Consider the following 16700-nt stretch of genomic DNA (forward strand, 5'->3'; position numbering starts at 1 on the left):
CCCCATATCTGAAATTTAAGGAAAAGTGGTTGAGGTACTCAGGGAATAAGTCAAGTCTTCAAACTTTGTGTTGCAGTTTTTGAAGGCTCTGTAATTTATGTCTAATTAAGTGCTAAGGTTCCTATGTAAAGAAAATATGTAAGATATACATCTCTGGACTTTACATTTGAATAACATTTTGCAATGCAATACTGGATGAAGTATTTCCCCAAGATTGGCTTCCATCTATTAGCAAGAAATGTTACAAATATTTAAAAAAAAATTGGCTAACTTTGTCACATTGCCCAGGTCCTGAACGTGCTTTTCAGAGTCTTGGGAAATCTAAGGATACTTTGTCACTCTATGACACTATGATATTATAACTGCAGTGCAGAAATCGTGGACGACGTTATGAGAACAGATTTTGATTCGACTTTATCTTCGTTTCTTCTTCTTCTTCTTGGTTTGGTGGTTCAAATTGCCCGAGATCTCCAAAAGGACATGTACCCTCACTTCCGAGAGTTTTTTCTCATCATTGTTGACTTGTTGGACACCCAAGATACTGATCAATTGAGGCCGCTTTCAGACACTGGGCTACCTCTTCAAGTTTCTATGGCGATAGCTTTTTGCAGTTTGGAATAGGTCTAGAGAGTTTTGGTTCATGGTGAGGTTTTGAACCAAGAACCCAGATCCTGTGGGGCAGACACTCTACCACTAGATAATATATTGATACTGACTTCACAAGTGCAGATGCTAAGTTTATATCAAAACAGTTTCATTTGGATCAATTGAAGTCTGATATATAACAGTAAATACTTGGAAAATTTTCTTCACACAAAAACTAGTCGCTTCTTTTATACTAAAAATGATCCATTTTATGAATCAAGTACTATTTGTTCTAAAACTTATCAATTATGATGATTTGTTTTGTTCCCCACCTTGAAATCTTTTAGTTTTTACTCAGTATTGCTCACCAGTGACAGGAAGGAACAAATCCAGCGGTTTCCAGCGGACAGCTTTGCATAAATGATGAGGAAAGTGAAAACCCAAGATGACTTCTTCGAGTTCCTTTTCAAAGATCTTACAAAGAATCCAGATGTAAGTAGAATCCATTCAGACTCCCTTCATTCCTTTGACTCATTCGCGATGTAGTTCTTGTAAGTGTGGTTATGACATAGTTTCCATTTTTGTTGTTGATGATGATGATTAGTTGAAGCTCTATCTCAGTGAGTAGCAAAATGGCTTTGTTTTCCTCAAAATCCTTCTAAAACAGTCCCTTATGCACCGTCATTGCATATTCATGTGTAAATTCTTGGCATTGGTTGTTTGGCAATTAACTTGTTGCCTCAATGAGCCATATGTTGCAGTGCACACCTGTATATAGTATATATCCTATGTATCTTTGTGTATGTATCATAGCAACATGACATTTTTTCCAATAATCAGCAGAAAAATGTGATTTAAAAAAAAACGAGAAAAAACCCAAAACAATATTGGCTATATCAGATTAAGTTTAATGGATATGTCTACACAAAGCTTGGTAGGAGGATGACATGTGATACATTTCGAATGTTAGTTCAGCTGTGAAGGTTCTCTGTATATAGAATTTCATTTAATGAACATGCATTCTTTGGTATAAATTTTACACACATTGACAGCTCGGTTGCAGTATGAGGACATCAGTCCCTCTGTTGTTTCCTGCGGCGTTCACTAGCCATCACCTCATTGAATATAACCCACTTTTGCTCTTGGTAGGGACACTACCGGAAGGTCTAATGGTGTTGCATTGCAACACTTTATATAAAAACATTCAACGGTAACTAGGCAAATAAGACAATTACCCAGTGTCTTGAAGAGATCAGCATGGTTCTCCTAATGAAGGGGAACTGCCCTTCAAATTCAAAATTCATCGATGTTTTACTGTTGCAGCTATAAGGGTTTCGGAATTTGATCACTATTGACGTATTTTCAATAGTTTTAATTTGTTGACGGACGAATGTCCATGCAGTACAAACTAACTATTAAATTTAAATAAGCTGAACATTTATCATATTGTTTTTAGAAATAAAATTTGTCGTCCACATACAACTATGTAGCTCTTCCACTCTCTAAGGTGAAGCTGCATACCAAATAAGAATTTCAACCAAGATGTACTGTACGACGTTTCATATTTACAAGATTTGTTTTGAGGAATTTGATCTATATATGCTGACTTCGTATGGCATAAGAAATCCACCAACGTCAACAGGCTTATTGTATTCATCAAAGAGATCTGCATCATAAATATTTACCTCAACCAAGATATCTCTTGAGTGACAGTGTTTACAAGTTTGTCTCACTTTGACTTCAGTTGACTCCAGAAAAGAATATGATTCTTGCACCACATACTTTTTAAGTTACAGTGTCTAATAGCAAAGGACATGTCTCTCTATATCTCTACCTCACGATATATATCAACACAAAGAACCGATTCCTTTTGCATTCAGTAAAAAAAAACAGTGTAACCTTATTGACAAGAGCTATATTTACGCTTTCGAGAGTATACCGACAGTAAGATAGTGGTTACACATTCGTTAAGTTCAGTTTGAAGGTTGATTTACCTGTAATGCGACATCGGCAAATTTGATATAAATATCTCATTACGTTAATGTTGAAGTTTACTCAATAAATCTATATATCGCCCTCTTTTGAAACGTATACAATACCATCATATTCCGGCCTCGGGTAAACAACACCATATATAGTATGAATAATGATTTCAAATCTACGACTTGCGATTAATGTTAAGACTCTAGTTATGTGTAAAGTGGGTCTGTTAACATTGTCTACATGTACAATTTTCTTCTGCAGGTTGGGGAGGAATTGGTGAGGGAAAAGTGTCGGTATCTTTGAAAAGTGTTATATTTTTCACCTTGCAAATTTCGTGGCGTTTTGTTTTGATAGAGTATTCTGACAAGCCGCGAACGCATTCTCAAACTTCCGCCCACCTTTTTAAAATTAGTACAATACAGAGAGAACCAAAAAAAAAGGGGGGAAGGGGGGGGGGGGGTGATTTGCGAATTACATTTAGATTGATTATCCAAAACTATAGAATTTGGCTGTTGATTACACATTATGACCCTGTAGGTTTCATAGTCGACCTGTAAAAATTTCCTAATAGCTATATAGAAATAGCTAGTATAGAAATTATAAAGCAAACACGAAGCATTAATTTCCTTTACTGACGTGATACACTAGGCTTGGTTTAGTGTCCGGACATAATGCATATGGTGTAGCCATTAGTGTCAAGATATTCATGAATTTTCCAAAAACTGGTACATGGTCCACATTATTATAGTCATATATACGATATATTATTAATGAGCGCTTATATTCTCTGTAGTTAATCTCATGCTTTAATTTTTGTATTGATCGTGAAGAATTATTTTAGTCCGATTTTCTTTGTAGACAAATTTGATTGGAACTCATGTGAATCAAATGCTTAAGGTAGAATGCACCTATTCAAAGCCCCGTTGACTTATAATCACAGAAGTAATGTGGTCTCTAAGTCTAAAGTAAAGTTCTCACTAGCTGAACGCTATACTCATAACTGGAAACGCTGTCAAGTTGGCCTGTCATGGCACCATCAATTTCCCATATTATGACAGTAGAAATTTTTGGCTATCAGAGCCTGAAGTTTTCTTCACTTATAAACAAACCTCTTCACTCAGTTGTAAACAATTTTCGTACGCTGCTCCTGGTAGGCCTAAATTGGTCTAAAAGTGCCTAAATAGACCCAATGTTTGCACCATATGTACGGCCATTCATGCTCTTCAACATACAAGCCACAAAAACAGATCCTGATTAATAATATATCAAAAATGATGTTCTCCTACTGTATTTTGGCACATTTCTTGGAGGCTAACACTCGGGTGGATTGATATAAACTCTAATAAGAGTATGCCACCCTAGAAGATCGTTGATTTATAAAGTACAGTATGATTTGGTTCCGGGAAAGAGATGAGAGCGGTATTAAAGTACTTGGCATGCATACGTTTATAAGTATAATATACTCCGGATGTGTGATCTGTTTAATTCGCTTCGGCTTCTACTTGAGTACAACGTTTCTCTATGCTGCCATGTTGGGTGAATATAATCGTAACAGTAATTACCATAGAAGTTTAAAGATGAACGATAGTGATTTTCAGCATTGACGAAAAAACGATTTTATTCAAGAGTATTTTAGTTGGTTTCCGTTTTACACATGTGAAAATTCAAGTCAATCCGTTGTTGGGAAAGGCTGAAAAAACATTCCTAAACTCGTTGATTTTTTAAACATAAATTTGGCTTTTCGCGAAAAGCGATATGATGATCACGTGATCTACTGTGACCTGTGACGTCATTATGATGATAACAAAGTGAGCTCGGCGTAGTGTTCTTTGGCTGTGTGCACTGAGTGTGTAAGTTTAGTTGCAACCTACTCTATATTGGACTCGACAAACAACCTAAACCACTAGCAAAATGCAAAGAAATTGCGTTGTAGGGGCAATGCAACAGAACGTATGTGGACTCTACAATAATTGTTTTCAATTTTCCAAGCGTATGTATGCTCGAGAGAAACAAAACATCGTGTAAGTATTACTAACGGTAGCGCACACTGTCACTAATGTTTGCACAGTGTGAAAGTACCGTTTGCGGACCTACGTGAAGTTGGCCCGGCTAGAATATGATTCCTCCTGAAGCCCAAACCACGAGGCATGCATGTGAATAAACGCAATAGGCATTGCATGTAGTGAGAAAATTGTTAGAGCTAGACTAACCATACGATTGAGTCAAGGGCGGCGGAAGCACTTTTAATCTGGGGGGGGGCACCGACATCAAAGGGCACTTTGCAGAAATTCGACTGAAAGATTGGACGGATGCAGCCTTATATTTAGTACCCTTTATAACTCTTATTGTATTATCTTATTTGCCTATACACATCACTCCATCAACGCCCCCCCCCCCCCCCTTCAAGGAAAATATGCATACTAGCACTGCAATATCCAATGTGCAACTTGGAAAACAAGGAACAAGTTTTCTTTTGAGACAAAATGAGGTGAAATCATGCTGGTTGCTAATGTAGGAATCTTCCGAATTCGAGTTTATTTCTTGTTAATATCTGAACAAATTGTTTCCATTCGAAATAGCTTTGAGTTTGACCCACAGAAATTCATTAAAAGTCAGGGGCGTAGCCAGGATTTCCAAAGCTGTATGAACGACTATCTGAGCGGAGCGCCACCATCGGTTGGCGCGGAGCGTACAAGGAAAATTTTGGTTTTACAACTCCCCTCAGATGGCCGGAAACGGCCATTCCCGAGTGTTCATTCTGGTTCCCTGGCCTCTTGCTAACTTTAGACACCTCAATTTTTATGTAGAAAAAGGGCACATTTTTAACCTGAGAAAAAGTGGGGGGGGGGCATGTGCCCCCTGTGCCCCCCAAGTTCCGCCGCCCTTGGATTGAGTTCAAATGCGGTTGTGTTTCAAGCTCAATGGAACCTTTCTGTTGGATTTAACAACGTACGGAACAAGGAACGTTTATGTTTTACAGTAGGCCTAGTGCATACAAGCGATTCTACTTTGTTTAGAACTTTGGATTTTCTTTCGGATGTTATACTAATCTACGTTTGAGACTATCATCACTATTATTATTGTGCCAGTTTGACATGTAAGTGAGCACATTCATACAGCACTGTGTATAAAACCCGCCAACAACGTGATCTTGTGATTTACGTTACTTTGGGTCAGCTTGCGAGTTACCTCTTCAGATATTGCGAAATCGTCGCAAATTTCGTAAGAAAACTTGTAAACACGTGGTGAAGTAATCAAGAAACACCACGATATTCATTATCTATTTATGTCTTGAACATTACGCCGGAAAAATTAAACTAAAATAACAGTTATGCCGATACGAAATGCACGCACAGCTCCGTACTGAACAGTGCACAACTGGAAAAAAAAATCATCACAGTGACGTCATTGACTGACTTGAGGGCTGTTCAAGGTCGTTGCAGTGTTTGCAAATTCCTAAATTCGTATCGATTACGGAGACGAAAAAACAATGTTTTACTTCCCTTTTTTATAACTTTCCGGTGTTCTATTTGGAAATTAAAAAAATGTGTTGCTTGGTAACATATAAACTACATTATATCAGAAAAGGAGATATTTTTTTCTGTTACTATCGTTCTACTTTAAGTAAGGAGAATGATGTCATGCGACATATATGAAGCCATTCAACTAACTGGTGGCGCTGTGCTTGTATGGCAAGAAAGGAACTCTAATGGCAAGAAAGTAACAAAGCGTAATACAAACACTACGTCTTTGACATAACTAAAGTGATAAAGTTGACATATAATCACTCGAAATGTTGATATCACGTGCCGCATTTGGGGGCCAAAATTGTCATAATGTGAGATTGGACTGGAGTTTCACAGATAATTCTGAGGATGGGACAGTGGTACTTTATTAGTGTCGTCTGCTCAGCTGCTGTATTATTATTTATTGGACCCTGGATATAGTTAACCTAGGCCGGCTTCGGCTGGTTTTTGGGGATGTGATATGACTAAAGCTTAATGACAAGTATTATCACCACCTCATTTTACTTAAAGCTGTATCCCTAACGATATAGATCCACGCCAGAATACAGGGGGTAGTAATTTTCCAACATGATGGGGGGGGGGCACAACATCAGAGGGGCACTTTCTCATTCCACAACCATCACTCGTTATGCTATAAACCGTAAACTGGCCATACCACTTAAATATATATGATGTGTTAGTATGCTATCAATACTATTATAGTGCACGTGACTCTATCAATTAACCAACATCTGTACTTTGATCTGTGTTCATCCATAATTTAGAACTTTCCAAAACAAATCCTCCTGTGTTCATTCCTTGAACAAAAGTCTTTAGCAACCTCGATAAATCCACGTCAACGGGCCTGGGAGGTTTGCAATGTTGCATCAAACCAAAGATTAAACTGACGGACCAAGGGAATATAGAATAATATGCTAGTAGAATGAGCTGCAACAATGACTTTTTATTTATTGAGATTGTTATTGTTTACTATGCTACAAAAAGATATGCGATGCCATTTTATAAATTGCATGTATAAAGACTAAAATTAATAATTAAAATGAAATATTAAAATTAACAAAGGCTAGGTCATAACTTAAGCCATAGAATATCTCAATGATATCTATCAACATATCTAGACACATTTATATAGGGACACGCTTCATTAATTAACTAGGAAACTAATAAACCATCACAATAGATCAGTGTTAGCGTTGCGATTGTATTGTTTTATTGAGAAAACCAGAAAGCCATTGGGTTTATTGTGATTCCTTGCCAACTGAGATTATAATCCCAAGCTTTGGTCATTGTTGATTAAATTTATCAGCAAGGTTCTTTTACTTACTGTGGACATACCTACGAAATATATTAACAAAACATGTTTTCAAGCTATTTTTAGCAAAAATCAACTCAAGCCCAGCCCCCTAATAAATGTGCATAATATCAAATTGAACATACATTATCATGTACCCGCTATCTACCAACACCTTCACACAAAGTATGATTCAATTCTGAAAATATTTACATTTGCCCCTGTAATCTCATTATTATTCATGAGATGAGCACAAAAATCAATAGGGCTCTTCTACTCACTATGGCACATATCTGTACCAATTATGAATTCAATCCAACTTGCCATTGTTGAGTTATCGTGTTTACGAACCAAGGGCGTCACATACACACACACATACACACACACCCATGATCATGTGTGGTATCTGTTCCCTTTCGAGGGGAATGGTGATGCACACCCTACAATGATCACACAGTCACAGTCCCGATGCAAGGTGACTGGGGCTGAGAGCGGATCAGTCGTTTTGGTAGATTGGTTTTCGTGCCCACGTTCTTTCCTGGGCGACTTTTCCTTAAAAAAAACACACCTACCCACACACATGTCATCATGAATGCATAGGTTACAATTATCATCAAAACCAACAACAGTATCTGTAAAAAGAGATACATTTCAAATATTTTTTAGATTTCTTAGCGGCACAGATATTACTAGTGCCTTAATTACTGCACAATGTTTTCATGAAGTGCAGTAAATAAACAGATAAACAGATATTATGGCAGCTGTTTACATTTTAAACCAAAGTTTTCAGCCTCTGAAGAAGATCCTGCTAGGAACGAAACGTCAGGCCTAATTACTTTTACGCATTCTATTACACAGGATCTCTAGTGGATAAGCAGTTTGCTAACATTTTTTATTTTACTTTGATCATGCAAGGAATTCACTTAAGTAAATTAGTGCAATATAATTGTTCTGAGATATCTGACAAATCTATAACATACAATACGAGATATCGATGCTGATGAACAGTATTACTGACATAAATTCTCCATCACCGTATCGTTGTGTTTTGGACCTCTGATTCGGTCATACTGCCTGAATAACCATGAAATGATTAATGATATTCTGTTAACATAAGAACCGGAAAGCAGCACAAGTAGCATTGGCTACGATGGAAGTTGATTATAAATGCAAGTCTATCATTCTAAATTGATGTATGTTATGAATATTACTTTAAAAGTTGAAATTGACAAATATCCAAAAAGGAAAAACATACTTTCCTGCAAGTATAAACTGATATGATTGCTTTAAGACAATTCTGAGTTTTGCTTATTTATTGACAAAGTTCATATAAATATATTTTTTCGTTCATTTCAATTGAAGTCAGCCACTCTCAGCTCACATATAGCTTCATATATTAGTTACTATGTACAGTTACAATGTTTAAAATATACTTACTTCTACATAACATATTTCCCATTCCACAAGAATCTGTCAATGTGTTGTCAAGAACACTACAAGTTGCCTCACTGACAGTCACTGTCACATTCGTTCCTCCAAGAGAAGAGGAAATGGAAAACCTTCTGACAAACAGAACAGTTTGGCTGGAGATTTGCATTTCTACCTCTGTTAGTTGGCAAAGCACTTGCCTGGATCTAACCAATCATCAGTTATCATTTTGGATAGTGGCTAAAAAGGTAGAAAGGTGTTTAGTATAATAAAAGTTGATAGTCAAAAATGTTCTATATATGCAAAAGGCCTAAAAACTTCTACCATAATAAAAAGCTTTTTAGCAGTGTAATTTAAACCAAAAAAGAGTACCCTTCACAGAAATGACAACTAAAATATCCTTACAACAATTAGTGTTATATTTTGCTGAGGAATGTTACTTGGATTCTTACATGAACATAGGTGGCAGCTTTGTAAGTTTACAGTGATGAGATATATGATTCATTTACTGGTACACTGACATTGGATTCCATCTGTCCACTTCATTTAATGGGAAAGTTGTAAAAGTGAGATTCTACACAGTTTATTTGCTGTTTTAATTTTGCAGAAAGAAATCAAGTTTACTTTAAAGGGTAAAGTTGATACAGTATCTGTAGCAGAAAGTATTTTTATATATGAAACAGTTATATGTTTAATTGCTATGTCTTTGATGTATTTATATTATTAAATTAAATACTTACCTAGCTTATACAGCTTCTCTTGCAGGTCTCTGCGTTTAGCTGCTATTAAAGCCTCTCCCAGTACTCTGTATGTGGCTTGACTTCCATTGCTCTGTTTCCAATACAACAACATTTGATAAACAGTTTCCGTGCGTCCATTGTTGGTATTATCTCTCTCAAGTGTACAGAGCTCTGAGTCATCTAGTCCAAGATTTCTACCTACATGTTTCCATTCATTTTTAATTTTCCTCGAGAGATCCTGTAATATGATCAGAGTTTATGTATATTGAGTGTTACCTGAGTAGAACATACACAAACTATATCAGTTCTCTATCAGGTCCCCTTGTTGAAAGTATTTCATAATTTTTGTTAATTCGATTACAGTATGAAGTAACATTCAAATTGATGGTACTCCATTTATTGTTCATTTGAAAATTATACTATAACTGACTCCTGCTGTATATCGTATATACTGTATATTACAGCATGATACAGAAGGCAGAGTTAACATGCAGGTCATAAGTCACTAAATTCCAAGAGTGAAGTCACTCAAAGGAGTTTGTGAATTCCTCCCTCCCCCCTCCACCCCTCCCCCATGTCTCTCAGGTGTGATGAAAATAACATATAACACTTCTCCCAAGTACAAATGTGAAACTCCTTTGCACGCGTGCAGACCCAGAAGGAGCAAATCGAAAACATTACGAAAGAAGAATTGGTGACAAGTTGTGAGTCACCACCCAACCGGAGTGTGTAGCACACTCAACTTATTTGCAATGCATGCTGGATGACTGCAGACGAAATGAGTACTAATGGAGTGTGCACTTATAGATATGCGTGTAGTGTGGACTTTATTTAAAATATTTACAACTGATGCATATCCCCATCTGGCTCAATAAGACTTGTGTCACCTTACTTTGGGTGCTGGAGTATAGGTTTCTATATGGAATCACCTGATTGATTAAGCAACTTGGGAAAATATGTCTTAGATACAAGCACTTTAAGAACAGAAAAAAGATTTCAGATAACCTGACAATGCAAAGTCATTCCCTTTAGAAAGTTGACAACAGTAGTGGCATAAGTGGAAGTTGAAAATCTCTCAGTCACTTAAAAGAGCAAAGGCCAAATCCTGTGACAGTTAGTGACATATAGGTATGCCAGTCATCAAAGAAATGGTGCTCAAAATTAAACTAATGATATGAGAGTCATTTTGTAAGCTGGTATTAATTTGATTTTGGCAATTTAAGACTTAATGACTTAATGGACCCAAGACTAGTATCTATGCACAGTGGTTGTAACTGTGTAAAGTTGTGCTTACAGTGTAGTACTGTACTTAATTTATTGTATTTAATCTCCAAAAGTTGATTGGTGAACCAACATTGTGCCAGTTGTATCCTTCTTGTGCACAAGTTGCAAGCATGTGTGTCAGCAGCCTATGAACATTACAAATTGTTGGCAAGAGGCGCACATTCAGCATTTTTTTGACACACTCTAATTTGTAACAGCTCATTCACAAATCATGATACGGTTTGGTAAGGGCTTGGTCGTATGCTCTGTCAAAATTCGTTATAAGTTATTGCATTCACTATTGATACATTTCAGTCGCATAAATCTAACTGCAGCAAGAACATACCTCGTTAAAATCAGTTATCATAAAACAGTATTAGGTGGCAAGCATTTTAGTAGACATAAATCATGATGTAACTTATACAGGCAAGCCATAGAGTTTGAACCTCAAAGTTGGTATGCTTTAAGGGCCAGTATGGACAATCTGTAATTCACCAATTTGTGTTATATGGCCTAAAAAGACTGTTTCCGGGACAACAGAATCTACATGTAAATTCTTACCAAGAGAACTATTACATGGACTTCTCGACCAATGTATTCTAGGGGTGGTTTGACAGCTACAATTAGACTGTAATCATAAGTCCTCATCTGTAAAAATATATAGAAAAACATAAATATGTTAAATATCCAGCATTGTATTCAAGTCACTTGTTTCTGGCTACTTTACACCAGTCAATGTTTCTCAATTCAAGTCAAGTCAAAGGTTAATTTATTTCATAAGGTCAAGTCTATCACAAGTCATTTGACTTTATTGCAAGTCAAATCAAGTCACAAATGAATGTTTCTAAATCCAAGTGAAGTTGAAAGTCCAATATGAAAGCAACTTATATAGTCATGCTATAGGTATAGGCATTACAACGCATCAATGGTTAAGGACCAACAAGTTACTTTTGTGAAGTGATGCAGGTGTGCGGTGGATGACATGCATCAATGACCACCAGCTGCATTGCTTGAACTAATTATATATATATATTTTGAAAATTGGGGATTGTACGACCCTGGTTATATGAAACAATTTTTTATTTCATGCCAATATGAACATTTTGATAAATTTAATTCAACATAAGCAACTCCAACATTGTCAATGTCACTTGTCATCAGTACTTTACAGGCTGTTTGCTAAGAATATAGTTTTACAGTCGAAATTATCAATATTTTGGAAGATATTTTGAGATGACAAATAGACTGAACTATATCATCAATGCAGCTGTAGATTCAATATAGCATCTCTTCTTTGAGTGTGGGACATCTGCGGACTGTGATAGACTGCCTAAGATAGATGAATCTGATATGTCCTGCAATTAAATATGTTGAAGTGAGGTTAGACACAAAGTAATATTCAGAGTATTACAATATTGACTAGTAGAGTAATTATAATTGATCCTTACTTGTCACAATTGAGAATATTTAATGTTACACTGCAGACAAGATTGGAAGTTTTGATCACTGGTGAATTAACAAGATTTCATCCTTTGACTACTGTTGACCTCAAAAGACCTTTCACCTTTTGATTCTTGTACTTGAACAGGAACTATCATTGCAACTCCCAAAACGTGCTTACAAGGTTTTAAGATTCCAGAATGAATCCACATGCAATTTTGAAACTTATCCAAGCTTCACTGTTGGAGATGCCATGCTTAAATATTCAAAATAAAATAAAACTGTTAGCAAACTGCTTTTCCACAGAGAGCTTGTATAATAAGAGAATGTGTAAAAGTAAGTTGGCCTGACATTTCGATCCTAGCAGGATCTTCTTCAAATGCTAAATGACAAGTAACAGAAAGGACAAAAACATGCACAGAATACAGACAGGTTAATGAGCATGGTGAACACAAAGAGATAGATGTAAGGGGATTAGTAGACAAGGGATGGAGAGAAGAAAGAAAGAAACCACCAGGGGTTTATTATAGCTCTCTTCCACCCTTTTTTTCTCCACACTTTTCTGTCTTTGTCCTCCAGTTTATTCCCTACCCCCTTCCCTTAATCATCTCTTTGCCACTCCACTGTTTATCTCCTACAGTACCTCTCCTCTTCCACTGGTGGTTTCTTCCTCTCTTCTCTCCAACTTACTTTTACACATGCTGAAATATTGTTATACTTTGACATTGGCAACCTTTCAAATCTATAGCAATACACAGAAAACTTATATATATATATATATATATACATACTATATAGGTATAGGCATTACAACACATCAATGGTTAAGGACCAACAAGTTACTTTTGTGAAGAGACGCGGGTGTGCGGTGGATGACATGCATCAATGACCACCAGCTGCATTGCTTGAACCAATTATATTCCATAAAAAAAAAATATATATATATATATATATATATATATATATATATATACATATATACATATATATATATATATATATATATATATATATATATATATATATATTTATAAATATATTTAGTAAATCAATAAAGAATAACACACCAGAAAAATTCCACTTCACGACTTATATGCAAGCCAAGAGTGGTTATTCTGAGTAAAATTGTCAGATTCAAAGCGCCAGGGGTGCACTCTGTACAATCATAACACTTGGATAATACGCCCTTAATGACAGTTATTCAAAGCCAATTTATAAGCTTTAACACACCAGTAGAATCACTGTGGTCGAGTAGTACGGACTTCGGTTCGTGACACGAAGATCCGGGGTCCGATTCCTACCTTCACCTGATGAGTCCCAAAAGGAAGAAACCGGTCGTGAAGTGGAATTTTTCTGGTGTGTTATTCTTTATTGATTTATTTATCTGTTGTACCACTTGCTACACATTCAATATATATATGTACAGTATGTATATATATATATATATATATATATATATATATATACTACAGTACTTTGTGAAATCTATTACAGCCTCCAGGAACTGGATTGTGTCGTGGACAGCTGTGACTTTTCCTTGTTGATTATCCAACCCAGTTCCTGGAGAGTCTGTACTGTCTTGTGGACATTGTTTTCTGCGTCAGATTCTGACTCCCCTACCATGAGCCAATCGTTGAGACTGAAAACTGTGAGACCTCTTTTTCTAAGGTAGGAGACTACCGTTCCCGTTATTCTTGTGAATCCTCTGGGATGTAACATATAGTCCAAACGGGTGAGCTTTGTATCTGAAATCCTTTCCGGCTTATTCGAAGGCTAGGTACCGTTGATGGCCTCGGTGCATGGGCATGTGTAAGTAGACGCCTTTGATGTCTATGCTCGCTGCCCACATGCCCTTTTTGAGAAAGGGTATAACTAAATTTAGCGTTGAAATGTTTCGGCTTTAATAAGATTTTGTTTAGGGGTTTTAGATTAAGGATGGGACACCAAGATCCGTCCTGTTTTTTTGTTAGAAAGAAATAGGACCGGAAGCGGGGTCCCACCTCCCGAAACCTCTACAACTGCATGCCTGCTTGGCCAGCAGGCCTGAAATTTCCCCTTCTAGAGCAGCTGTTTGAACGGGTCCGTGGTTGTTGAGGTTATTCTTCCTCCATCCCCAGAAGGCAGACTAGAGGTAAATTCTAGTTGATACCCTTATGAAATCGTCTCCAACACCCATTTGTCCCTGCCCATGATCACCCATTTCTGGGTGAAGTATGTTAATCTCCCCCTCTCACCCCACCCCCCCCCCCACCTGCGTAATTGCCGAGGTGAGGTAGGCACCCCTAGGTCTAAGCGGCGAACGACAGTCTTGTGGAGGAGCGGTTGATGTCCAGAGTCCTCCAGTGGTGGCTGTTGAACCACTGCTGGTGCCTCTGGATGCCCGGTTAATTGATCCTCGACCCCTTACCTGTGAGGCTTCTCTTCCCTGTGCTCTGGAAGATGCTTCCCTGTGGCTGTCTGGTTTCTCTCAGTGTGGTCTTCGTTTGAACCGATGACTGGAATTCAGACAGCTAGGGTTTCTCTGTGGGACACCTTCTTCCTGTAGTTTCTGCTGGGAATGCCCGCGAAAGGACATCATTATCCCTTCTGTTCTTCACTGATCATTTGGCTATTCTGGCAAATTGATTGTAAGCCAGCCTTACGGGTGGACCAAGGAATAGTAGGTGATGTCCGGCCTCGTTCCTGGAGACCTGGTTGTCGTCTTGTGGGAGCTGCTGATGCTGCCTCAGTTTTCTTCTGGCCCCCGGTAGGATAGTTGGACATTTAAGCAGAGCTTTCCAAGCGTCATCGTGTACTCTGATAGCTCTGTCCGCTTTAGCTGGAGTATATTTCCTTTTTGTCTGCGATTTCCTCGAACATATCATAGCACGAGGCATTGGCATAGCGGCTCTTGGTTGGCACGCAACCTCCCCTGTCACCGTTAGCTTCGAGACCTGAGTCGGTGTCTGTGGCATTCTGGCTACTCGTCAAAACCCAAGTGCTTTCAGAAGATATCAGCTGCCCTGCATTGTAAGCTCTAGGGGCAATACTCCCCATCCCATGAGGGGATTGGAGCCCGGGGGTTCATGGGTTTCTTCCTTAAGTCCCTTAAGGTTAACGGAAGCCCTAGAATCTAGGGTATCCTCTCCAGTGACAGTTTCTTCTGGCTCTGGAGTTGATTGCAGGACCATGACTGGGCTGGCCATTATCTTCCTGCTCCCACCTTTTGCCTCTGTTCAACTCTCTGTTGTTCCAAGAGTGGTTTTAAGAGGCCTGTCAGTTGTGCCCCGTCGGAGGATTCGGAAGATTCATCTGTGTCCCCGCTCCGGGACCGGCTCCGATGCAGCGACCCTCCGGCCGCGGAATCTTTCTCCTGTGTCCCCGATGGGACTGGGGCTGGGCTTTCTGAGTTTCCGGTGCCTGCTGCTGCCCTACCTCCCCATCTGCGACCCGGATTGGGATGATCTCTCCAGGCCGGCCAAGCCGGACTTCTTTTTAGGCAACTCTTTCTTTGCCGTAGCCTTGCATTTTCCTTTGACGGTTCCCTTGGCCATAACCAAACCGGACGTCGCCGGGACCGATGGAGGGACTCTCTCCACCTCTCTTTCTCTTTCTCTCCTTTGGCCTCTCTTGGCCACGCTCCTCTACCTCTCATTCCTCCTCTTCCTTTCCCATTTGAGCTACTTCCCTCTCCACTAGGGAACCTTTTGGGTTGGGGATCAAGTCTAACTTGTCCTGTAGCTGATTCCTTTGTCCCCTTAACCAGACATCAATTTCTTGCCATTGGTTGGGGGTGAACTGGATGCAAACCAGACACTAATCCTTTCTGGTGCAAGAATGGCAATTCAGGCAAAGGTCATGTTCGTCCCAAGCCCTCCCGAGATGGAACATGGAGCCGCTAACGCATTTCAGTTGACTACATGACATGACTGAAAGAAAACTAAGTTAAGGAACAACTTCTTAACGTAAATTACCAAAATGATGTGAGAAACAGGGAAGGAGAAGTAAACTAACAAAATGTAGAGATACGTAGTTGTACCTTAACAAAGCGCCTCCCCTAGAGGCCCGCGGCTTAAAAAGGTAACAAGAAAATTACCTAATTTAACCCCACCACAAAAAGTAAAGTAAACAAGTGACGAAACTTGAAGAGAATAAACTCAAATACGAGAGAAGGCAATATGAAACAAAAATATCCGAGAGAAAAACGAATTCCTGCATATAGCCTGTGTGTGAGAAGAAGGCAGGAAAACTAGCGTAACTACGGTAAACAATTTGCGGAACTGCTACCCTGCTAGTGCTTACACATAAAAAACACAGAGCGAAAAGCGCTCCCTAAAATAGCCCCAACAAACCTCCCTAATGCAAGGAAAGGATACTTATCTGGCTGCAAGAACTTCCAAGGTCTCTCTTTACCAGTAGATGGAAAAATCTACAATCCTAGGTAACCGTAAACAGACAAATTCC

At 38.4% G+C, this 16700-nt stretch overlaps 2 protein-coding genes across 6 annotated transcripts in view; one reads left to right on the forward strand and one right to left on the reverse strand.

Moving 5' to 3' along the window:
• Positions 1-16700, forward strand: part of LOC139970852 (small subunit processome component 20 homolog) — a 175865-nt gene that overhangs the window by 44036 nt on the left and 115129 nt on the right. Inside the window, exon 6 of one of the 3 annotated variants that reach the window (XM_071976897.1) lies at positions 443-1077. The exons of 1 other annotated variant lie outside the window; for it this stretch is intronic. In XM_071976897.1, the coding sequence (XP_071832998.1) occupies positions 443-621 (179 nt within the window). In that variant the 3' untranslated portion in view covers positions 622-1077. Of the gene's footprint in view, positions 1-442; positions 1379-16700 lie in introns of those variants that run through there. One more of the 3 variants, XM_071976902.1, reaches the window with a different exon arrangement.
• LOC139970765 (uncharacterized) overlaps positions 1-16700 on the reverse strand; it is a 151619-nt gene that overhangs the window by 31335 nt on the left and 103584 nt on the right. The gene's annotated exons all lie outside the window — the stretch shown is intronic.

Source organism: Apostichopus japonicus, chromosome 1, assembly GCF_037975245.1.
Source record: "Apostichopus japonicus isolate 1M-3 chromosome 1, ASM3797524v1, whole genome shotgun sequence".
In the NCBI taxonomy this organism is placed as follows: domain Eukaryota; kingdom Metazoa; phylum Echinodermata; class Holothuroidea; order Aspidochirotida; family Stichopodidae; genus Apostichopus; species Apostichopus japonicus.